This window comes from Lissotriton helveticus, chromosome 12 (assembly GCF_964261635.1).
Source record: "Lissotriton helveticus chromosome 12, aLisHel1.1, whole genome shotgun sequence".
NCBI lineage: Eukaryota > Metazoa > Chordata > Amphibia > Caudata > Salamandridae > Lissotriton > Lissotriton helveticus.
In genome coordinates this window covers 700,284,837-700,310,440 of record NC_136073.1, presented here as the reverse complement: position 1 = coordinate 700,310,440, position 25,604 = coordinate 700,284,837, and the positions used below count along the sequence as shown (strand labels likewise).

Genomic DNA, 25,604 nt, shown 5'->3' with positions numbered 1-25,604 from the left:
TTCGAAACAGTCTGCTCAGCAAGTAAGTCCGTGGCCGGGCCCGAAGGCGGGGCTGTGGCTTGCGGCAACGGGTCTTGGGTAAGGCCGACAGGCGATCCCGTGTCCCGGTCGGTATCCTCGTAACCTTCGGGGCAGAGCTCGTCCCCCGAGCTGTCTGCCGCGGCCCCATAAATCTCATCGTCGTCTCCTACCTCGTCGACGTGTTCAAGGCCTTGACCCGCGACTCCGTCGTCGTCTCCCGGATCCGCCTCGACCTCCGTCTCGGGTGGGGAGATTTGGAGATGATGACTCTGGTCCTCTTCGTCCTGGTCGCCGAAGATGTTCTCCGGATCCGGGGCCGCTTGTTTAGCTTCCATGCGCACCGCGCGCCGAAGCTTGAGAGTCTTCTTCGAGCGGAACTGTGCACACAACTTGCACTTGCCGTCGTCGTGGTCAGGCGAAAGGCATTTGTTACACACGGGGTGTAGATCGATGTGTGGGTACTTGGACCCACAGAGCGGGCAGTACTTAAACGGGCTCCGCTCCATGTCTGAAAAGTTTTGCAGTCGTGTCGCGATGAGAAGGCCTCAAAGTTCCGAGAGCGAAGAAAACTCCGCTTATTCCGGCTCCAAGAGACGGAAGACTCGAGACCGTGCGCAGACAATACCGACGCAAGAAAATCGAGGCCTTTTGGCCGCTAAAAGTTAGTTTTTCTTGGTTCCGACAGTAAGACGTCGAGACCACATCCGAACCCAATGGCGGAAAAAAACAATCTGGGGATGGAGCCGATGCCCATGCGCACTGTAGTCCAGGGGAGGAGCCACCTATCTCAGGATACTTCGAAGACTCTTCCAGGACAACAATGTGCGATCATCCGAGCCCAACACTAGGCGGCGATCTAATGCTAAGATATGAATTTAGCAGCCCACATGCCTCGAACCTGTAAACCCCGGTTAAAGTTGAATCAAGCCTCAGCATCACAAAATGGATGCTGCCACCACAGACACAAGTCTGACCTCCTGCTGCTGGGAGTCCTTCCAGCGAGGGAGGCTCAGACAAAGGGTTTCCTGTCAGGGGCGGTGCTAGCACCATCCCAGACAGAATTTTGTGTATCCCAGGTAGGCAGGGCTGAAAGGAAGGTGACTGCAAGTGGCACTGTGCATATGCCGGCTCAAACCAGTTCCTGGGGCACACCAGCCCCTGAGCTGGGGAGAGACCGGACAAAGGAGAGGGGTGTAACCACCCCCCTCCTAGTCCCACCCATAGGGCAGGACTTAGTCGCGTGCCAGCCCCTTTTCTTAGGATAAAGGTAGGAGCAGGCCCCCTTCCCAAATTAGATAATCTTGAATCTTGAAACTACTTTCCACGAAAGGAACTCTTGACTCTTCTGAAGACTCTCCCTTATGGCTAAGGAGTAGCCACCCTGCACCAGCAGGCACCATCGAAGCTCTTGCGGTTTGCTGTAAGTCCATCCTCCGGATCAAGACTGCCCAGCTCAACGAGACCCGGATTCCCTGCCATCTCTGACCTCTACCTACATCATCCAGCCCAGCTGAGATTCGTGGGTGTGACGAGACCCGTGGGACCGGCCATCTTCAAGACCTGCACGACGCTTCACCAGCACGACCCCCGAGAGACCCTCGAGTATTTCGCATTCCACTTTTTGTGTATATGGTTTTTTGTGCCCCTCGGGCATTTGTGTAAATTGTGCAACTTGAAGTATTTTCGTAAGAGTTTTGTATTGTGCTTAGCTCCCTGACTCAAAGAGTTCAGGGTAGAACTGTTATTAATAAATATCCTATATTTTTATAACAACTTGTGTGGTGTCCTTTCACTTGGGGTATATGTGATGGTAAATCAGCTGGCTTAACACGCCCTCTAGAGTTTAGCCTGAAGACTGCTCGTGTCCATGCTACTAGGATAGCTGGTCTGAAAGGTTGACTTACAACCAATCATCAATAAGGGTTGTTTGGTACGATACAAAGTGATCACTAGAATAGTGAGCACTATATATCAGGCCAACTTCTCACAGCAGCCATTTTGTGAGTTGCCCTTTACATAGGCCTTAATCCAGCTAGATTTGATTCCAAAAGGACACGTACACCTTAATCGACTTTCCTATGACCTGTGCAAGTTGGAACCATTGCCCCAGGCCGAACCTGTTAGGTCAGTTCCTCTCCCAGTGGCCGAACAAGATATCAAGGCTCAACAAGCCATAAAACCTTATTGCACACACACCCTGCCGAATCTTGCTCACATCTTTCCCTGCTCCTTTCTCTCACTTGCTTTATGATGGGGAGGTGCCCGTTTCTATTAGGGGTCCACTGATATCTGATGGAAATACCGGACCTTGCCGGGTAATTTACTTTGGGCTGGACGAAGTGAAATATGGACATGTCATCATGACTCTGCTTTTTCCTTGTAACGAAAAATGTTAATAAGTATACTGTAAATGCAAGAATGTTTGCCTGAAGCTGAATATTTTGTATAAAAGGAGAAGCCTGGTTTTGTGAATTCGAGCAGTCTCCTGAGAATATACATCCAGTGTGTTGTACTTCTAGGACGCTTGTTACCTTGGTTGCAGCTAATAAAATCGATCCTTGACTTCACCTAGAAGACTGAGTTTCTGTGGTCTGAATCAGGAAGAACCCGAGGACTTTGGGTGTACCCTGGCACCGCTGGGTTGCCGGTTCAGTACCGGTTCTGAAAAACCCAGTACCTCACTTTTTGCCGTACTGCTCGTACCTCTTGGATTCCCTGTCCGGCGGCGCCGACGGGAAGGCGGTCTGGGAATTGGAGGCCTGGATGACCAGGCTCTTGGGGGTAGGGTGGGTGGACCGGAAACATGGGTCGCTCTGTGCCGGGCGGTGGCGTCTGGCCACGTTCCTATCTACGGGCGAACCCGTAGCGGACTTGGACCAAGTGCCCAGAAGAACGTCTGTCGAAGCCTCATTAAAGGGCAGCAGAGGCTCGGCCGAGCTTGGCTGCGGTTTAAGGACCACAGTGAGGAGATTAGTCCTCACGGCAGCGACGGGGAGCTCAAGGCCCAAGGCCTTGGCAGCCCTCATCAACACCACACTGTAGGTTGCCCCCTCCTCCAAAGCCACGGTAGGAGGGGAGACCAAACCAGTGTCTGGAGAGGTGTCCTGGCCTCCCCAAGGTCTCCTGCCCAGTCCTCATGAGACTGACACTCTCGGGTCAGAGGGTGCTCAGACCCCTCCCAATCCTCTTCATCACCCATCTCCTGAAACTCAGGGTTCTCAACTAATGGGGCCTGCTCATAGAAGTGAAACTCCCCAAACGACGTCTGGAGCGGCGCCCATCGGGGCCATCCCGACGTCTGGAGCGGCGCCCATCGGGGCCATCCCGACGTCTGGAGCGGCGCCCATCGGGGCCATCCCGACGTCGGAACAGGAATGAAGGGGGCATCGGGGACGGCGCCGCCCGAGGACAGCGCCGGAGGAGACACCTGATGGTCCGACGCCGGGGAGGTCGTAAGGTCCACCGGCGACGATCCAGAACCCGAAGAGGGTCTAGCGGCGTCCCGCTGCGCCGGGACAACTGGACCCCGCGGCGCCGGGCCCGAAGGCGCCGGGATAGCGGGAACCTGCGGCGCCGGGCCCGAAGGCGCCGAAGCACCCGACGGCGTCGGGGTCGAAACCACCGACCCGCTTGGGGCCCCAGACGGGTCCGCTGGGCCGGAAGGCGCCGCAGAGCCCGGCGGAGGAGAGAGTTTCCTCATGGCCATGAGGAAGCACTCGATCTCCTCCGGCGTCGCGTTTAGCCCAGGGACCAGAGGGTGTGGAGCTGCACGCGGCGCCCGCGACTCCGACGGAGCCGCGTGGGTGGTGTCACCCGAACCCCCGGCCGCATCGCGCGAGCGTCGGGGGGAGTCCGCAGAGCGATGACGCCTCTTGGACTTCCTGTTCTTCTTACCCGACGACGACTTCAACCCGGAGGAGTGCGGCCTACTCTCGGAGCTGTGGTGGCTCCGAGCCCGCGACCTGTCCCTCGACCTCCCGTGGGACCGAGACCTCTCGCGGCGCGGGACCGACTGCCGGAGTTCGAGCCGCCTGCGGGACCGCTCCCGCCTGGCTTTCGAAGAGAGGGCCCGGCAGTCGGAGCAGGCCTTGTTGTCGTGATCGACGCCTAGACAAGTTAAACACAGGTGGTGAGGATCCGTGACCGACATCAGGCGGTCGCAATCCTCGCAGTGCTTAAAGCCAGGCATCCCTATGGCACCAATCGGAGTCGGAAAGACTTAGAGAAATGATCAAAAATCGATCAAAAAGTTAGTCAAAAGTGACCAGGTTACTGCTTTTTCCAGATCTGCGCTTGCTGGCGCGGAAAAAAAGAACTGACGTCAGCACGCGGAGGCGGCGTCTAAGTACTCCGACGACGTCATCACGGCACCCACGACGCACGCGGAGCCGCAGACGACGCCTACTGACGTGCAAGGGTACTGCTACGCAAAAATTTCCGGATCCAGTCTGACGCCTGGGGATATTTGTAGGAAGGTAGATCCCTGACTATGGTTGCCCCCAACTTTTTGCCTGGTGTTTTGCTGGTTTTCTGACTTAGTTGACCTGGGGCCCTGCTATTCAGGACCCCAGGCTCACTGCTCTCTCTGTTAAAATGGATTCCATGTACCCTAGGTACATATCTGATTGGCACTGGGCCCTCTCCAAGTCCCTGTACCCAGGGCAGAGGTGCACCCAGAAGTCTCCCAGGGGCTGCAGCATGTATTATGCCACCCCTGGGCTGACTAACTAAACAGACACAACTGGCTGCTTGACAGCTGGGGCAAGGTGGTGTACACACCCTTTGCTTTAGATATAGTATACCTATATCTAACCCTAAAATGGACAAATATATTCCTATCAGTCACTCCTATGGCAGGCCTTAACAATCCTGAAGGCAGAGTGCTTGGAATAATGTGAAATGGTGCTCTGGCATGAGCTGAGCCCGTTTGCAGCTTGCGGAACCAAGTCCTAATAGCTGTTCCATGATAACGCTATACCATATACTCTTAAGTGCATTATGTACCTCGCGGTCATATGCTAACCTTGGTATAACATTATCAAAACATGTCGAGTAAGGTGTCATACGAATTGGAATACTAACCCCTCGCCAATTCTGGCGACGGGGTTAGCATTCCACCCTTCTAGAGGGACACGACATGTTGGTAACCTGTAACCCCGGTTAAAGTCAGACATAGCCTCAGCTCAACAAGATGGATGCTGCCACCGAGACACAAGTCTGCCCTCCTGCTGCTGGGAGTCCTCCCAGCGCGGGAGGCAAGGACAAAGGGTTTCCTGCCAGGGGCGTGCCAGCACCGTCCCAGACAGGATTTTGTGTATCCTAGGTAGGCAGGGCTTTAGAGGAAGGTGACTGCAGGTGGCACCCCGGTGCTCACTGTGCATATGCCGGCTTGAACCAGTTCCAGGGGCACACCAGCCCCTGAGCTGGGGAAAGCCCGGCATGGGAGAGGGGTGTAACCACCCCCCTTCCTAGTCCCACCCATAGGGCAGGACTTAGTCACGTGCCAGCCCCCTTTTGCAGGATAAAGGTAGGAGCCGGCCCCCTTCCAAATTAGATCATCTTTGAATCCTGAACCGACTTTCCACGAAAGGAACTCAAGACTCTTCTCAAGATTTCTCCCTTGTGACTAAGGAGTAGTCACCCTGCAGCAGCAGGCACCATCCAAGCATCGCGGTCTGCTGCAAGTCTCTCCTCCGGATCAAGACTGCCCAGCTCGACGAGAACCGGCTTCCCTGGCACCTCTGACCTCTACCTGCATCTTCAGCCCAGCTGAGACCCGTGGGTGTGACGAGACCTCGAGGGACCGGCCATCTTCAAGACTGCACAACGCTTGCCCAGCACGACCACCGAGTGACCCTCGACTGAGTGCTTTGGGGTAAGAGAAGCCCCAACCCTGAGCAGCTCCAGCACCGAAGTCCAGCCCCCCAGCATCCACGAGATCTGCGTGGGGCCCTTCTGCTCTTTGCTGCTCAACGCGTTGTCCAGGTCACTTGCCCGTTGGCTAGTGGCCCTCTGACGACGAACTTCGACGACAAACACCGCTGGTCTGGTTGCTCCAGACTGGCCCTTGCTCCCCTCCAACAGAAGAGCACCCCGGACCCTCCTGGTCCACTCCAGACGCCATTTTAAGTCCACCGCGTGGGCTTGCATTTGCCAAGGCTTGTTGCCCCAATCCTGGGTCCAGCGACGTCGACCGCAGATATCTTCGTGGGACAGCTCGCACCTCCATCCTGGTCGCCGACAACGCCTCCTGGTCCGAGAGACTGCAGAGCCCAGCAGCGCCCACTCACCTGGTCGAGGTGACTTCGTCCGGTGCCACTCTGGTGCCCACCTAAATCACTGGCTAGTGATTCAGAACTTGGTCCCCTCTGCTTACAGGTCTTCTTCCCCGATCCAGGCTTGGATCCCCACGAACTACTTCACTGGTCGCCTGCCAGCAACTTCTTCCTTCAGGCTCCTGGTTCATCAACGAAGAAACCCGACGACATTTGAACCCTATGCAGCCGCAGCCCCTGGGCTAGGTAAACCGAGTACTCCGGTGCTCCAGCGTAGACCAACTCTCTAAGTGTCTAGATCCACTTTTGTTTTTGACCTACCTAGTTGGGTTCGCCCGAAAACACTAACTTTGCTTTTACTAGCCTCCATAGACTTTTTCCCGCCTTACGCGTGAGAGTTCCCACTCTGCACACGACGTCCCTAGGCCTCCTGCTTGTAATCTAAAGGTTCAGTAGTCCAGTCCTAGCGATCCTAAAGCCTATGAGAATAGTTACTTACCTGCTAGTATTTCGCATTCCACTTTTGTAGTATATGGTTTTTCGTGCCCCTCGGGCATTTGTGTAAATTGTGCGACTTTAAGTAGTTCTTTAAGAGTTTTGTTGTGTGCTTAGCTCCCTGTCTCATAAAGAGCCAGGGTAGTCTTGTTATAAATAAATATACTTTATTTTTCATAACAACTTGTGTGGTGTCCTTTCACTTGGTGTTCAAGGGGTAAATGTGATGGTAAAACAGCTGGCTTAACACGCCCTCTAGAGTTTAGCCTAAAGACTGCACGTGTCCATGCTACTAGGATAGCTGGTCTATCAGGTTGACTTACAACCAAACATCAATAAGGGTTGTTTGGACTAATACAAAGTGTTCCCTAGAATAGTGAACATTATATATCAGGCCAACTTCTCACAATATTCTAAGGTAAGGAATCTAATACTAACGTGTCTCTTTCAGATCTCACACGCGAGAAGAAAAAGGTGAGTTCGGACAATCCTGACTGGTTAGGACTAAAACGACTGTGAATCTAGACACTAGGAGAGTCCAGCTACCCTTGAGCACCGAAATGCTCTTGTTACCTCACCCACGGGCTGCGGGTGCATAGGTGCGAAGTCGTGTCGGGTTTCTGCGTTGAAGTCTATGGAGCCTGAAAGAAAAGATGCTGCAGGCGACCAGGAGGAAGATGTCCGGTGTGATCCAAGGGTGGATCAGAGATGCTGAAGACCTGAAAGCAGAGGGGACAATGTTCAAAGTCACTAGCCAGTGACTGGAGTGGAACCAGGAAGGAACCAGATGTCGTCGTCGCGATCAGGTGAAGAGTGGACGCTTGACTCTGCAGCCACGTGGACCAGGAGGCGTCTTCGACGACCAGGATGGAGGCACGAGCTGTCCCATGCAGGCTGTCGGCGGTGTCTGTTCCGGATTCGGCGTCAACATGTCTTGGCAAAGGCAACCCACGCGGTGAGTGGAAAAGGCGTCTGGTGCGGACTAGGAGAGTCCGGGGTGTTCCTCTTTTGGAAGGGAGCAAGGGCCAGTCTGGAGCAACCAGACCAGCAGTGTAGTTTTTAAAGATAGTCATCTAGGAGGTCACTAGCCAGCCGGCAAGTGACCAGACAACGCGTCGAGCAGCAAACAAGCAGACGGGCCCCACGCAGATCTCGTGGAAGCTGGAGGGCTGATCTTCGGTGCAGGGGCTGCTCGGGGCTGGGGCTTCTCAATCCCCAAAGCACTTGGTCGAGTTTACCTCGGGAGTCGTGCTGGAAGCGAAGTGCAGTTTCTTCCAAGATGGCCGGACCCACGTGTCTAGTCTCACCCATGGATCTCAGCTGTGCTGCAGATGTGAGTTGAGGTCGGAGAGGTCTGGGAATCCGGGTCTTGTCGGGCTCTGAAGTCTGAATCATCAAGGGAAGACGAAAAAGTGAAGCCGCTGGACGCTTGATGGTACCTGCAGTTGCAGGGTGGACACTCCTTGCCCACAAGGGAGATTCTTCAGTCTTCTGTGGAGCAGAACGTGGAAGTCCAGAGTTTCTTCTTGTAAAGTTGTTCAGGATAATCTAATTTGGAATGGGACCAGCTCCTACCTTTTTTCCTGCTAAAGGGGGCTGTACTACGACTAGGTCCCTCCTATGGGTGGGACCAGGAAGGGGGGTGGTTACACCCCCTATCCTTTGTCCGGTTTCGCGCCAGAGCTGGGGCAGGGATGCCCCAGCAACTGGTTTGAACCGGTGTATGCACAGGGCACCTTGTGTGCCCCAGGCATGTCTCATTCATTTCAGGCCTGTCCTACCCAATATACAAAATCCTGTCTGGGGTGGTGCTAGCACCTCCCAAGGCAGGAAACCCTTTGTCCAAGCCTCCCTCGTTGGAAGGACTCCCAGCAGCAGGAGGTCAGACTTGTGTCTGTGGTGGCAGCATCCATTTTGTGATGCCAAGGCTCGAGTTAACTTTAACCGGGGTTCACAGTTACATACATGTCGTGTCCCTCTAGAAGGGTGGAATGCTACCCCCGTCGCCAGAATTCGCGAGGGGGTAGTATTCCAATTCGTATGACACCTTACTCGACATGTTTTGATAATGTTATACCAGAGTTGGCATTCAACTGCGAGGATGATAATGCACTTAAGAGTATATGGTATAGCGTTATCATGGAACAGCTATTAGGACTTGGTTCCGCAAGCTGCAGACGGGCTCAGCTCATGCCAGAGCACCATCTCACACAATTCCAATCACTCTGCCTTCAGGATTGATAAGGCCTGCCATAGGAGTGACTGATAGGAATATATGTGTCCATTTTGGGGTTAGATATAGGTAACTATATCTACAGCAAAGGGTGATTACACCACCTTGCCCCAGCTGTCTTGGCAGCCAGTTGTGTCAGTTTTAGATGGCCAGCCAGGGGTGGCATAATACATGCTTCAGCCCCTGGTAGGCCCTGGGTACACCTATGCCCTGGATAGCTAAGGTACACAGTACAGGGACTGATAAGGTGGCCCAGTACCAATTGGTAAATACACCTAAAGTACATGGATGTCAATAGAGAGAGAGAACAGCTAGGCTGTGGGTCTGATTAGCAGGCCCACAGCCAGGGAAAGTCGTAAACCAGTGAAGCAAAAAGCAAAAATCTGGGGTGACCATAGGATTGCAGACCCCACTCTCCTACACCCACCCCATCCCTAGGGCAGATGAGCTCATTGATAGATTGGCTTCTGCCAAGTTCTTGAGCACATTTGACCTGACAGCAGGCTACTGGCAAATCGGATTAGATGAGGATGCAAAAGCCAAGACAGCATTTTCGACCCCAGGAGGACATTATCAATTTGTGGTAATGCCCTTTGGTTTGAAAAATGCACCTGCCACTTTCCAAAGGTTGGTGAATCAAGTTCTCTCAGGATTAGATGACTATTGTGCAGCTTATCTAGATGATATTGCTGTCTTTAGCTCCAATTGGGAGAATCACCTGGTCCACCTGAGGAATGTTTTAGAGGCTCTGCAAAAGGCAGGCCTCACTATCAAGGCTACAAAGTGCCAGATAGGGCAGAGCAAGGTTGTGTACCTGGGCCACCTGGTAGGTGGGGGTCAGGTTCAACCACTGGAGAGTAAGTTCCAGACCATCAGAGACTGGACTCTTCCAATCACCCAGATACAGGTCAGAGCTTTCTTGGGCCTGTCTGGGTACTACAGAAAGTTTGTGAAAAACTATGGGTACATTGTGACACCACTGAATGACCTCACTTCCAAAAAGATGCCAAAGAAAGTTCAGTGGACAGTTAGCTGTCAAAAGGCATGTGATGACCTGAAGCAGGCCATGTGTACTGCACCTATTCTGAAAAGTCCAGATTACTTCAAAGAGTTCATAGTCAGAACAGATGCTTCTGAGTTGGGTGTGGTAGCTGTACTTTCACAACTGAATATAGATGGTCAAGACCAGCCCATTGCTTTCATAAGCAGAAGGCTGACCCCTAGAGAGAAACGTTGGTCACCTATAGAGAGGGAGGCCTTTGCTGTGGTTTGGTCCCTGAAGAAGCTGAGGCCATACGTGTTTGGCACTCACTTCAAGTTTCAGACCGACCACAAGCCCCTCCTATGGTTAAATCAGATGAAGAGTGAAAATCCCAAACTTCTTAGATGGTCTATTTCCCTACAGGGGATGGACTTTACAGTGGAACATAGACCTGGGACTGACCATGCCAATGCAGATGGACTCTCCCGATATTCCCACTTAGAACATGAAGACTCAACTGGGCAAGTTTAGTTTAAGGTCCCTAAGTTTTGGGGGGGGTGAGAAGGAGAGTAGAGTCTGCTTCCTATGATCACCCCCACCTTTTGCTTTTGCTTTACTGGTTTTCGACTTAGATGTGGCTGTGGGCCTGCTAATCAGACCCACATCCCAGATGCACTCTCTCTAAATTCACACCATGTACCCTAGGTACATCCAATTGGGAATTGGCTCACCTTATCAGCCCCTGTAGAAGTGTACCCTAGGTACTCGGGGCATAGGTGTAACCAAGGCCTACCAGGGGCTGCAGCATGCATTAACCACCCCTGGCTGGCCAGTCAAACTGACACAACTGGCTGATCACTCAGCTGGGGCAAGGTCGTGTAATCACCCCTTGCTTAGGTATAGTATTCCTATATCTACCCTTAAAAATAGACACACCGTAACCTATAAGTCACTTCTATGGCAGGCCTTAACAATCCAGGAGGCAGAGTGCTTGGTTATGTGTGAGATGGTGCTCTAGCATGAGCTGATCCGGTCTGCAGCTTTCGGAACCATGTCCTTATAGCTGTTCTATGATATTGCCATACCATATACTCTTAAGTGCATTATAATCCTCGCGGTTGAATGCTAACTTTGATTTGGCTTTATCTAAACAGGTCGTGTAAGGTGTCATACACTTTGGAATACTACCCCCTCGCCAATTCTGCCGACGGGGGTAGCATTCCACCCTTCTAGAGGGAGAAGACATGTTAGTTCTGACTATCCCGGTTAAGGTTAACCAGAGCCCCAGCGTCATAAAATGGATGCTGCTGCCACAGACACAAGTCTGACCTCCTGCTGCTGGGAGTCCTTCCAGCGAGGGAGGCCTGGACAATAGGTTTCCTGCCTGGAGAGGTGCGAGCACCAACCCAGACAGGATTTTGTGTATTGGGACAGGGAGGGCTGAATAGATTGAGACATGCCTGAGGCACACTAGGTGCTTCATGCATACCCCAGTTCAAACCGGTTGCTGGGGCACTGCAGCCCCAGCTCTGGCGCGAAACTGGACAAAGGAAAGGGGGTGTAACCACCCCCCTTCCTGGTCCCACTCATAGGAGGGACCTAGAAAGTAATCCAGCCCCTTTTAGTTGTATAAAAGTAGGAGCTGAGTCCTGAGATTTGATCCTGAACTGAAACTTGACACCAAACTCTGGACCTTCGACGTTCTGCTGAAGGTGAAGACTGAAGAATCTCCCTTGTGGCCAAGGAGCGACCACCCTGGGCAACCAGGCGCCATCCAGCAAATTAACGGCTTGCTTTGTCGACGTTCCCGCCGGAACCCGAGCACAGAGCCTGACAAGACCCAGACTTCCAGACCTCTCGGACCCTCTCTTCACGACTGCAGCATAGCTGAGATCAGTGGAGGAGACGAGACACGCGGGACCGGACATCTTGGAAAGCCTGCAACTTGCTAACTGTGCAGCTCCTGAGGTATCCTCGAAGCTGTGCACTGGGGATTGAGAAGCCCCGAATCGGAGCTCAACCTGCACCGACGATCAGCCCTCCACACTCCATGAGTTCTGCGTGGGGCCCTTCTGCTTGTGGTCTGCTCGACGCGTTGTCCGGTTGCTAGCCCGTTGGCTAGTAGCCTCTGTGACGACAATCCTTTTGAACCAACTCGCTGGTCTGGTTGTTCCAGACTGGCCCTTGCCTCCCTGCAAAGGTGAGGCACCTCAGAACTTGCTGGTCTGCACCAGAAGCCTTCTTTGAATCCTGCGTGGGTTGCCTTTGCCAAGGCTTGTTGACTCCAATCCGGCAGTCGACCCCTCCATCTGCGAGAACCTTCATGGGACAGCTCGCCTCCAGCACCTGGTCGTCCTGGACGCCTCCTGGTCCGCGTGGCTGAAGAGACAAGCTTCACGACAGCACCTGATTGCTCCACAACGTCGTCTGGTTCCTTCCTGGTTCCACCCAGTCACTGCCTAGTGACCCAGACTCTGTCCCCTCTGCTTTCAGGTCCTCTTCATCCTCGATCCACCCTTGGATCCACCCGGACATCTTCCTCCTGGTCGCCTGCAGCATCTTTCTCCAGGTCTCCATAGGCTTCAACGACGAAACCCAACACATCTTCACACCTATGCACCCGCCATCCGTGGGTGAGGTAACACAAGTACTTCGGTACTCCCAAGGGTATTGACTATCCAAGTGTCTAGGTTTTTAGTTGTTTCCTCCTAGCTAAACCGGAAGTGTCCTGAATCCTTCTTTTTCTAACTTCTAAGTTCCCATTGACTTTGCATTGACTCACACGTGTGTGTAAAGACACTGCACGCGCCGCCTGTGGGCCTCCTACTCCTAACCTAAGGTTCAGATAGTGTAGCCCCAGCGATTCTCTAGGCCCTAGGCCTTTTCTCGTGACGAGGTACTTATACCACTTTCTTAGTATATGGTTTGCTTCGCCCCTAGGGCCTAACTGTAAAATTGTGCAACTTAACGTATTCTGACTAAGTAACTTGTTATGTGCTTTTGCCTCTGATTTCATAAAGAGTTAAGAGGAGTGTGTTAGTAAATAAATACATATATATTTTATATATATATCCTATGTGGTGTCCTTCCATTTGATAATCAAGGGGTGACATATGGTAAAACAGCTGGCTTTACACGCCCTCAAGAGTCTTTTAGCCTAAGACTGTTCTGTCCACGCTACCACTAGGATAGCTGGTCTATAAGGTTGACTTACAACCATCACCATAAGGGTTGTTTGGACTGGTGCAAGGTGATCACTAGAATAGTGATCATCATATACCAGGCCAACTTCTTACATAGTGCACCCAGCTAGAGGGGTGACTGAAATATGCCAGGGAAGTGGGTTGTAGGCATGGCACACAGGGTTGTGTGCCATGTTGACTCTTCACTTTGTTCTGCACCAAAACACGCAGTGCAAAGTCAGGGTTAAAGTGTAAAGGTACAGGGTCTCTAAGGGTGGCACAGTAAGTGCTGCAGCCCTTGGAGGCCTTCCCTGGTCACAGTGCCCTGGGTACCTGTGGTACCATTTACCAGGGACTGACCTGTTGCCAGAGTGTGCCAATTGGGGTTGGTCTTCAATGCAATTTTAGGGAAAGAACATAGGCCATAGGTACCTGATTGGCAGGAGCCCAGGGCACACTCAGTCAAAGTACATTAGCAGTTCAGCAAAATGTGGGAGCAACCATGCAGAAAGAGGGCACTTTCTCACACAAAGGTGCTTAGATAAAGAGCTATCTTGAGGGTCCCCGTTTGGCATTGCAGTAGCGGCCAAATGACGAGCAAGCCTGATTGAAGCGTGACACCCACAATTGTTTTTGTTTTGTAAGTCCTTGGGGTGCATCAACTGACAAGCTGCATTCCATATGCAGATCCATTAAACACATTTGGCAGCGACAGGTCAAGCATGGTTTGCAACTTGATGCCTTTGGAGACTGTCATAGAAAGAACTGCAACACACTGCAACAAAATGGTTAGAGATCCACCAACTACTCTGCATCTGAGGAGATGCGGAATAAAGAGATTTTCAGCTGATGTTGAGCGCGTGATATGTATGGACTGGGTCACTACTGGAGTGTCCTAGCAGTGATCTGGACATCGATGAGCAGGACCTCGTGATGGCGATGATGAATGGCTTGAAAAAAACTGAATTCAGTTCGATGCCGGGCACTATAGTTCAATAAAGGAATCAGTTGAACTGACTTCTCAAAGAATCTATCACAATTCAGTAACTGAACTTGAAAAACATGAGTTAATCTTGAGGCTGCAAATCTCTCTCCGGGCTAACTAACCAATGCCCCAGAAAAGATCAATCATGGATATAAGTGGACAAACATTTGTGAGGTCACATACTCACCCTCTGTATCAAGGTCAACAGCCAGATTCTGGAAGATGTCCATGTGGGCAGAGTGGGTGATGGTGCTCATGGACGGTGTGCTACCCTTGTTGTGTATGTGAGCAATGGCCTGTGTGCCCACATATAGTACCAAAGCATTTATCAACTGGATGTTGTACCGATTTCCTGGCTCGTTGGATACCTAGTCAATAAAATAAACATTATGCAAATTTGATAATCTTGGCTCAGATGCAAAATGAGTTCCCAGTGCAAATTCTTCAACTTTATAACTATCCAGTCTAGTACCAAAGAATATTTTTAAACTCCAGTCACAATTTGCAAAAGTATTGCTTATGTCAGTTTTCCACTAGTGTCACAAAATGCAGAAAGAACAAGTAACTTACCTTCTCTAACACTTTCCTGGCGGATATATCTACTGGTGGATTCCTCATATTTTTTAATACCCCATGCACATGCATTCCACTGAAACTTTCTCGATGGCTGTCCCACACAGACAGGGAAGTCTGTTTCCACATGGCTCCTCAGGCTGCACCACGTGACGTCAGTTGAGCCATAAGAAGCCCTTGTCAGAGTGCCGATGTCAGTTTCCACCCATTTTTTACCTGCCTTTGAAGCGAGTGGATGGAACCATCACAAATGAATTTACAGTTTCCAAATCATAAATCAAAGACTTACATATGAAAATTCCTATGCATACTAAGGATTATGTAACTTAACCTGTAAGCATCTGTTAGTGGCATGCTGAGCTGTAGATTCACATGCTTTGCATACTCCTGCCATCTAGTGTTGGGCCTGGATGTTTGCAAGTCGTTTTTCTTCGAAGAAGTCTTTTCAAGTCACGTGGTAAGGTGACGCCTCCTTTCGGCGTTAGTGCGCATGGGCATCGACTCCATTGTTAGAGTGTTTTCCCGCAAGATGGTGAGAATGGGATGAGCAAGTGTAGTACAGATATGTCCATTCCTATGTAATATGAATAATAAGAATTGCAATAACCATAGGTGTCCGGAGAGGAGGGAAGGTGCATGTGAATCTACAGCTCTACATGCCAAGAACAGATGCTTGCAGGGTAAGTAACATCCATCCAAGGCGTGTATGCTGTAGATACACACGCACTGCATAGATGGTATAGGAGTTCCCTCCAAAAGCGGTGACTAAACAGAGGGTGTTGAAGTGGTCTGAAGAACAAGTTACTTATCTTTGGTAACGCTTTTTCTGGTGGATACAGTATCTGCCTGTGGATTCCTCACCTTGTGAATATCCCCCTGCGTCAGCAACTTTTCGGAACATTCTTTTGCAGCACGCCGGCGTGGACGACGTCATAGGAGCACGGCATCGCGCGCGACTTCGGCTGACGTCACTGACTCCTTATTAGGCCTACGTCGGCGTGATGACATAAGTTCCGCCCTTTTTTCCGTGCCTTCGAGGCACCTGGACAGGCCAATGACAATAGATATATACATACACAATGTACATAGTACAAAATATTCAAGATCACACACTCAGTGTGAAGATAAAGCATGAGAACACAATATATAAAAACAAATATATATATATTTATACATTTAACATCACCATAATCTTAGGTATAGAAGAGTGGACAATGGGGAGGCGGGTGGGCAGGTGAGGAATCCACAAGCAGATACTGTATCCACCAGAAAAAGCGTTACCGAAGGTAAGTAACTTGTTCTTCTGATGGATACATCTGCCAGTGGATTCCTCACCTTGTGAATAGAGTCCCACAGCAGTCCCCACTCCCGGAGGAGGGTGTCCACTCTTCTATACCAGAAAATCCTGGAGGACAGAACGGGCAAAGTGGCCATCTCTCCTCACTTTAGTATCTAAGCAGTAATGCTTCGCGAAAGTGTGGAGGGAAGCCCAAGCTGCCGCTCTACAAATATCCTCTACAGGTGCACCCCTAGTGTGAGAAGTTGGCCTGATGTGCAGTGCTCACTATTCTAGTGATCACTATATATCAGTCCAAACAACCCTTATTGATGATTGGTTGTAAGTCAACCTTATAGACCAGCTATCCTAGTAGCATGGATACGAGCAGTCTAAGGCTAAGACTCTAGAGGGCGTGTTAAGCCAGCTGTTTTACCATCACATTACCCCTTGAACACCCAGTGAAAGGACACCACACAAGTGTTATGAAAATAAACAGTGTATTGAACAAGTTACTTACCTTCGGTAACGATATATCTGTAAGAAACAGTAGTTAGTATTAGATTCCTTACCTTAGAATATCCCCAGGCGTCAGTCTGGATCCGGAAACTTTTGCGTAGCAGTACCCCTGCGCGTCGGTAGGCGTCGTCTGCAGGCGTCCCCTGCGGCTCCGCGTCGTCGGCGTCGTGCGCCGTGATGACGTCGCTGGAGTATATAGACGCCGCCTCCGCGCGCTGACGTCAGTTCTTTGCACACAGCTTTTCCGCGCCAGAACACGCAGAGCCATGTGAGAACCAACACTGGTGCCATTTGAAACTAGGGCCCTGAAAGGGATGTCCCTAACCCTAGGTATCAGTTCGCAGAACGGGGAGGATGGGCGGGGCGGTAAGGAATCTAATACTAACTACTGTTTCTTACAGATATATCGTTACCGAAGGTAAGTAACTTGTTCATCTGAAAGAAACAGGTTAGTATTAGATTCCTTACCTTAGAATAGATACCCCAGCAATACCAACCCCGGTGGTGGGTCTGCGAACCAATACAACCTACACCAGAAAGTCCTGGAGGACCGAACGGCCAAAGAAGCCATCCCTCCGGACTTGACTGTCCAGGCAGTAGTGCCTCGCAAAGGTGTGCAGCGAGGCCCACGTGGCCGCCTGGCAAATGTCCTGCAAAGGGACTCCCCGGCCCAGGGCAGTAGTAGCCGCCGTGGCCCGAGTGGAATGGGCCCTCAGCCCAACAGGAGGCTCCTTCCGAGCCAAAGAGTAGCATGCTTTGATGCACAGGACGACCCACCGAGAGATGGTCCGTTTCTGTACCGCCCTTCCCTTTTTCTCACCCACGTAGCCAACAAACAGTTGGTCATCCACCCGGAACTGGCGTGTGCGATCCATATAGAATGAAAGCGCACGTTTTGGGTCCAGACGATGGAGCCGCTCTTCATCCTTTGAAGGATGCGGAGGCGGGAAGAAGGAGGGCAAGGTGATGGACTGCCCAATGTGAAAAGCAGAGACTACCTTGGGCAGGAAAGAAGGTCTGGTCCGAAGAACCACCTTATCAGGATGAACAGACAAGAAAGGAGGTTGAACAGAAAGAGCCTGGAGCTCACCCACTCTCCTGGCAGAGGTGATGGCTACCAGGAAGGCCGTCTTTAAGGTGAGAAGACGGAGAGGACAGGAATGAAGGGGCTCAAAGGGAGCGCACATCAGGAAAGTCAAAACCAGGTTCAAGTCCCACTGAGGCATCACGAACGGAGCCGGAGGATACATGTGCGTGATGCCCTTTAAGAATCTTAACACAATAGGGGACTTGAACAAAGATGGCTGATCAGGTAGCCTCAAGAAGGCGGAAAGGGCAGAAAGATAGCCCTTGATAGTGCCCAGGGCAGAGCCCTGCTGGGCAAGGGAAAGGAGGAAGAGGAGAACCTCAGATAGAGGGGCAGAAAGGGGATCCACAGCCTTTGCTGTGCACCATGCCACAAATCTGTTCCACCGGCAGGCGTATACCGACTTTGTGGAGGGACGCCTGGCTGCCAGAATGACATCACAGACTTCAGGAGGCAAGTCAAATGGCCTCAACTGTCGCCGCTCAATCTCCACGCATGGAGGTGGAGACTGGACAGGTTCGGGTGGAGGACCGTCCCCTGCTGCTGCGACAGAAGGTCCTCCTGAAGGGGCAGGCGGATCGAGGGACCGACTGTCATGCTGAGTAGCTCGGGATACCAGTACCTTCGAGCCCAGTCCGGAGCCACAAGGATAACTTGGGCCCGGTCGCGCCTGATCTTCTTCAGCACTCTGGGCAGAAGTGGTATAGGCGGAAAGGCGTACAACAGACCGCAACTCCACTCGCGCCGAAAGGCGTCGCCGAGCGAGTGCCGTCTTGGAAACTCCAACGCGCAGAACTGATGACATTGCGCGTTCTCTTCTGTGGCGAATAGATCTAACCAAGGCTCTCCCCATTGCTGAAAGAGGCCTCTCGCCACATCCGAGTTCAGACGCCATTCGTGATCCACCGAGCACCGACGGCTGAGTTCGTCCGCCCTGGCGTTCAGAGAACCTGCCAGGTGTTGAACCGTCAGAGTCACGCCCTGACGTTCCAGCCATTGCCAGAGGCGCAGAGCCTCTTGGCAAAGGGTCCACGACCCCACACCGCCCTGTTTGTTGCAGTACCACATGGCGGTGGTGTTGTCCGTGAACACCTGCACTACACTCCCGTTGACAAAGGGGAGGAATGCCTTCAGTGCCAGGCGAATCGCCCGCAGCTCCAACATGTTGATATGGAGCCGGGACTCCGCCGGAGACCAGAGGCCTCTGATCTCCGCCCCTCCCAAGTGGCCACCCCAGCCTTGGAGGGACGCGTCCGTCACAACCACGTGCTCCGGCTGGGGAAGGGAGAGGGATCTGCCCCTGACCCAATCGCGGTCTGTAAGCCACCACTGCAACTGTCTCGCAGTGCCCTCCGAGATCAGGACATGGTCGGATAGGTTGCCCTGATGCTGGGCCCACTGAAACTTCAGGTCCCACTGCAGAGCCCGCATCCGCCATCTGGCGTGATGCACCAGAAGGATGCAGGAGGCCATCAGCCCCAGAAGCCGCAGCGTCAACCTGACCGAAACCCGGGATAACGGCTGAAAGATGGGAATCAGAGCCTGAATATCCCGGACCCGCCGTTCCGGGGGATAAACCCGAAACTGCGCCGAGTCGAGAACCGCTCCGATGAAAAGGAGCTTTTGAGAGGGACACAGGTGTGATTTCGGCACATTGATGGAAAACCCCAACTCGTGCAGGAGGTCTGCCGTCATCTGAAGGTGGTGGACGACTGTCTGGGGCGAGCCCGCCTTCAACAGCCAGTCGTCGAGGTAGGGGAAGACTGAAACCCCTAACCGGCGCAGATGAGCTGCGACCACCGCCATCACTTTCGTGAACACCCGTGGGGCGCTGGTAAGGCCGAATGGGAGCACGATAAACTGAAAATGCTCGTGGCCTACCGTGAACCGCAGGTAACGCCGGTGGGCCGGCAGGACGGGGATGTGAAAGTACGCATCCTGCAAGTCCAACGCTACCATCCAGTCTTGTGGGTCTAGAGCAGCCAAGACCTGAGCCAAAGTCAACATCTTGAACTTCTCCTTCCGGAGGAAGCCGTTGACGTTCCGTAGATCCAAGATAGGACGCAGGCCTCCCTTGTCCTTCTTGGGTACCAGAAAGTAGTGGGAGTAGCAACCACACCCTACTTCTGGCCCAGGAACGCGCTCGATGGCCCCCTTGGCCAAGAGGGCCGTAACTTCCTCCTGCAGAAGTGTCAAGTGGTCCCCCGACACACGGTGGTTCTGCGGTGGCATGGCTGGAGGAGTGGACTCGAAGGGGAGGGCATAGCCCCTTCGGACAAGCTGCAGCACCCACCTGTCCGATGTTATCGCGCGCCAGCGGGAGTGGTGATGGCGAACCCTGCCACCCACTGGCGTCACGTGAGCCCGAAAGCTCGGACTAGGAAGGCTTGGATGCCGCAGCGGAGGGAGGCGTGGACTGACCACGACGCTGGCCTCTACCGCCACCACGGCGGAAACCACGGGCGCCACCGCGCTGGGGAGCGCTCTGCGCCGCGTGGCTGGCAGCACGTGTGGGACCTCCTCTCCCTTGGCCACGAAAGGGCCGAAACGAACCCGTCTGCTGGCGCTGGGTCTGGGTCGAGAGACCCAAGGACTTGGCCGTGACCCTGGAGTCCTTGAAGCGCTCCAGCGCGTGGTCCGCTTTGTCACCAAATAGGCGACTGCCATCAAATGGCATGTCCATAAGCGTATTTTGGACGTCTGGTGAGAAGTTGGCAGATCTCAGCCAGGCATGGCGACGAATCGCCACCGTAGTGGACATGGCCCGTCCCAGTGAGTCCGTGGTGTCCAGACCACAACGGATCGAGTACCGCGCCGCATCCCGGCCTTCAACAAAGGCCCGGGTGAGCTTGTCCCGCACTTCCTGGGGGCATTGCGGCAAACACTCCTCGACCGTATCCCACAGGGAGTGGGTGTAGCGGCCCAAGAGGCACGCGGTGTTACAAGACCGCAGCCCAGCACTCAAAGAGGAAAACACTTTCTTTCCGAATTGGTCGTACCTCTTTGATTCCCGGTCGGGCGGAGCCGACGGAAATGCGGACTGCGAAGTGGAGGCCTGGATCACCAGACTCTCCGGGGAGGGATGGGTGGACAGGAAGGCAGGGTCGTCCGCGCAGGGACGGTGACGCCTGGCAACGTTCCGGTCAACCGGCGCACCAGAGGCGGGCCTGGACCAGGTGCCCAGAAGGACATCCGTCAGGGCCTCATTAAACGGCAGCAGAGGCTCCTGGGGGCATGACTGCGGTTTAAAAACTTCCGTCAGGATATTCGGTTTGACCTTCGCGACGGGGAGCTCAAGGTGTAAGGCCTTGGCAGCCCTCATCAGGACCACCGAATAGGCAGCACCCGCCTCGGACGCCACAGGGGACGGAGAGACAAACCCAGGGTTGGGCGACTCGTCCAGGCCACTGGCATCACCCAGATCACCTACCCAGTCCACATCGTACTGGCAGGCACGGGATAGAGGGTCCTCAGACCCCTCCCAACCCTCTCCATACTCCTCCTCGTCATACCCATATTCTGGGTCGACGATATAGACATCGGGGTCAACGGGCCCCATCGGCGTCGGGTCCGGCGTCGGCCGACGCCGGTCCGGCTCCGAGTCCGGAGTCGGGGAGGAAAGGGGGGTGGCGCCGCGCGGCGTCGGTGCCGGGGACCCGACGCCGGCCGGAGCCGACGGCGGAGTCGCTGCACCACGCGGGGGCGGTACCATGGGCTGGCCCACAGGAACCGACGCCGGAGAGGCCGGGAGACCAGCCGGCGACGAACCAGAGGGAACCAGCGGCGCCGGGGCCGGAGCCACCGGCGGCGCCGGGGCAGGAGCACCCGAACCGCTCGGGCCCCCAGACGGGACCGACGGGCCCGCAGGCGCCGAAGGCCCCGCCGGAGAAGACCTCGCCCTCATAGCAATGAGGAAGGCCTCGATCTCCTCACGCGACGCGCCTTCCCCAGGGACCGACAGGTGTGGGGTAGACGGCGTCGGCGACCCATGCGGGACCGCGGGGGTGGGGTCACCCGAGCCCCCGGCCGCAGCACGCGGGCGTCGGGGGGAGTCGGGGGTGCGATGGCGACGCCCCGACTTCTTGTGCTTACCTGACGAGCCGGAGGAATGGTGGCGACTCCCGGAGCGCCCATGGCGGCTCCGCGACCGCTCCCTCGACCGCTCCCTCGACCTCCGACCGGACCGGGACCGCTCTCGACGCGGGGCCGACAACCGGAGTTCGAGAAGCTTGCGGGACCGCTCCCGCCTAGCTTTTCCAGTCAAGGCCCGACAGTCGACGCAGGACTCCACGTCGTGGTCCGCGCCCAGACACCGGAGGCAGAGTCGATGGTGGTCGGTGACCGACATCATGCGGTCGCACTCGTCACAACTCTTGAAACCGGGCATCCTACCGGCACCGTAAAGATCAATCAGTTAACAAAAAACTTGGTCAAAAGACCGGAGTACTGCTCTTCGGATCTGCGCTAACTGGCGCGGAAAAAAGAAGAACTGACGTCAGCGCGCGGAGGCGGCGTCTATATACTCCAGCGACGTCATCACGGCGCACGACGCCGACGACGCGGAGCCGCAGGGGACGCCTGCAGACGACGCCTACCGACGCGCAGGGGTACTGCTACGCAAAAGTTTCCGGATCCAGACTGACGCCTGGGGATATTCTAAGGTAAGGAATCTAATACTAACCTGTTTCTTTCAGATTATTAGAATCACAACAACCCTGTACTCTTTATGAGGACAGGGTGCTAGGCACACAACAAAACTCTTACGAAAATACTTAAGTTAGCACAGTATATACAAATGCCCGAGGGGCACGAAAGACCATATACTCCAAAAGTGGGATGCGAAATTACTAGCAGGTAAGTACAGTACTAATAGGCTTTGGAATCGCTAGGACTTGACTATGGAATCGTTAGATTACTTCTAGGAGGCCTAGGGGACTCGGGTGCAGAGTGTGCACTCTCACGCGGGACAAAGTCTATGGAAGCTAGTAACGCTAAAGTTAGTGTTCACGGGCGAACCCGACCTGGTAGGGAGAAAACGACAGTGGATCCTGACCCTTGGATAGTGAGGCTATGCTGGGGCACCGAAATGCCGAAGTTACCTAGCCCAGGGGCTGCAGCTGCATAGGTCTCAAAAGACGTCGGGAATCCTCGTTGCCGGACCAGGAGCCTGGAAGAAAGATGCTGGCAGGCGAACAGGGAAGATAGTTCGAGTTGATCCAAGCCTGGATCTGGAAGATGGATGACACCTGAAAGCAGGGGGGACCAAGTTCGTGACTACTAGCCAGTAGTCAGTGGGCACCAGGAGGGCACCGGATGGTAGTCACCTCGACTAGGTGAGTGGGCGACGCTGGCTCTGCAGATCTCACGGACCAGGAGGCGTTGTCGGCGACCAGGATGGAGAGGCGAGCTGTCCCACGATGGATGAAGCTGTCGGCGTCGAAGTTACCCAGGGTTGGGCAACAAGCCTTGGCTAATTCAAGCCCACGCGGTGGACTCAAAATGGCGTCTTGAGTGGACCAGGAGGGTCCGGAGTGCTCCTCTTCGGAAAGGGAGCAAGGGCCAGTCTGGAGCAACCAGACCAGCAGCAGTGATGTCGTCGGGCGTCGTTCAGAAGGCCACAAGCCAGCGGGCTAGTAGCCAAACAACGCGGTGAGCAGCAAAAAGCAAAAGGGCCCCACGCAGATCGTGGAGATGCTGGGAGGCTGCACTTCGGTGCTGGAGCTGCTCAGGGTCGGGGCTTCTCGGACCCCAAAGCACTCACCAGGAAATTACTCGGCGGGCTTGCTGTGCAGAAGTCGTGCAGTCTTGCAGATGGCCGGTCCCTCGAGGTCTCGTCGCACCCACGATTCTCAGCTGGGCTGTAGAGGTGGGTAGAGGTCAGAGGTGCCAGGGAAGCCGGTTCTCGTCGAGCTGGGCAGTCGGATTCCGGAGGAAGGACTTGCAGCAGACCGCAGTGTTCTTAAGATGGTGCCTGCGGATGCAGGGTGACTACTCCTTAGTCACAAGGGAGAAATCTTAGGAAGAAGTCTTGAGTTCCTTTCGTGGAAAGTAGTTTCAGGATTCAAAGATGATCTGATTTGGAAGGGGGCCAGTCCCTACCTTTATCTGGGAAAAGGGGGCTGGCACGCGACTAAGTCCTGCCCTAGGGGTGGGACCAGGAGGGGGGTGGTTACACCCACTTCCTTGGCGGGCTTTTCCCCAGCACAGGGTCTGGAGTGTCCCTGGAACCGGTTCAAGCCAGCCTATGCACAGTGAGCACCGGGGTGCCACGTGCAGTCACCTTCCTCTGAAGCCCTGCCTACCTACAATACACAAATCCTGTCTGGGACGGTGCTGGCACCGCCCCTGGCAGGAAACCCTTTGTCCTTATCTCCTGCTCTGGGAGGACTCCCAGCAGCAGGAGGGCAGACTTGTGTCTCGGTGGCAGCATCCATTTTGTGGATGCTAAGGCTCTGTCTGACTTTAACCGGGGTTAGGGGTTACATACATGCCGTGTCCCTCTAGAAGGGTGGAATGCTAACCCCGTCGCCAGAATTGGCGAGGGGTTAGTATTCCAATTCGTATGACACCTTACTCGACATGTTTTGATAAAGCGATACCAGAGTTGGCATATAACCGCGAGGATTATAATGCACTTAAGAGTATATGGTATGCGATATCATGGAAACGGCTAAGGGATGGATCCCGAAAGCCGCAGACAGGCTCAGCTCATGCCAGAGCACCATCTCACACGATTCCAAGCACTCTGCCTTCAGGATTGTTAAGGCCTGCCATAGGAGTGACTGATAGGAGATCTGTGTGTCCATTTTAGGGTTAGATATAGGTATACTATATCTCAAGCAAAGGGTGAGTACACCACCTTGCCCCAGCTGTCGTGCAGCCAGTTGTGTCAGTTTAGTTAGTCAGCCCAGGGGTGGCATAATACATGCTTCAGCCCCTGGGAGACTTCTGGGTACACCTCAGCCCTGGGTACAGGGACTTTGAGAGGGCCCAGTGCCAATTCAGTACCTGAGTACAATTTGGATAGAGAGAACAGCTAGGCTGTGGGTCTGATTAGCAGGCCCACAGCCAGGGAAAGTCGTAAACCAGTGCAGCAAAAAGCAAAAATCTGGGTGATCATAGGATTGCAGACCCTACTCTCCTACACCTAGACAAAGCAGATGTAGAAGACTTTGCTCTAGTAGAGTGAGCTCCTACCCTCTGGAGGTTCCTTACCAGCCAGGGCGTAGCATATCTTGATGCATAGTATAATCCATCTTGAGAGAGTGCGCTTGTGCACAGCTCTTCCTTTTCTGCAGCCAGCTAATCCAACAAAGAGCTGGTCATCCACTCAATAGTCTTTTGTTCTATCAAGATACAAGCTCACCGCCGTCTTGGGGTCCAGACGGTGAAGTCGCTCCTCCTCCTTGGAAGGGTGAGGGGGAGGATAGAAGGTAGGAAGGGTAATGGACTGCCCTAGATGGAAGGGAGTTACCACCTTAGGCAGAAAAGCAGCCCTGGTCCTAAGAACCATTCGTTCAGAATGAATGGTCAAGAATGGGGGCTTTGAACTAAGAGCTTGAAGCTCACGTACCCTCCTTGCCGAGGTAATTGCCACCAGGAAGACCGTCTTAAAAGATAAAAGTCTCATGGGACACTTGTGCAAAGGTTCGAAAGGAAAACCCATCAGAAATGTAAGCACAAGATTCAAGTCCCATTGAGGCACAATAAAGGGAGTAGGAGGAAATTTATTTGCAAGACCCTTTAAAAACCTTAGAACCACAGGAGATTTAAATAAAGACGGTTGATCCGGCAGGCAGAGAAAAGCCGACAAACCCGAAAGATAACCTTTAACTGTAGCTACAGCAAACCCTTGCTGAGCCAGGAAAAGTGCAAATTAAAGTATGTCAGCTAAACGAGCCCTCAAAGGGTCAATGGACTTCTCCCCACACCAAGTCACAAATTTAGACCATCTGTATGAATAGATTGACTTGGTG

General features: G+C 53.5%; 1 protein-coding gene across 7 annotated transcripts in view; it reads right to left on the bottom strand.

The window, feature by feature from the left end:
• CNOT1 (CCR4-NOT transcription complex subunit 1) overlaps positions 1-25,604 on the bottom strand; it is a 1,826,813-nt gene that overhangs the window by 91,268 nt on the left and 1,709,941 nt on the right. For all 7 annotated transcript variants that reach the window (XM_078668607.1, XM_078668606.1, XM_078668608.1 and 4 more), the window contains one exon: positions 14,361-14,541. In XM_078668607.1, the coding sequence (XP_078524733.1) occupies positions 14,361-14,541 (181 nt within the window). The remainder of the gene's footprint in view (positions 1-14,360; positions 14,542-25,604) is intronic.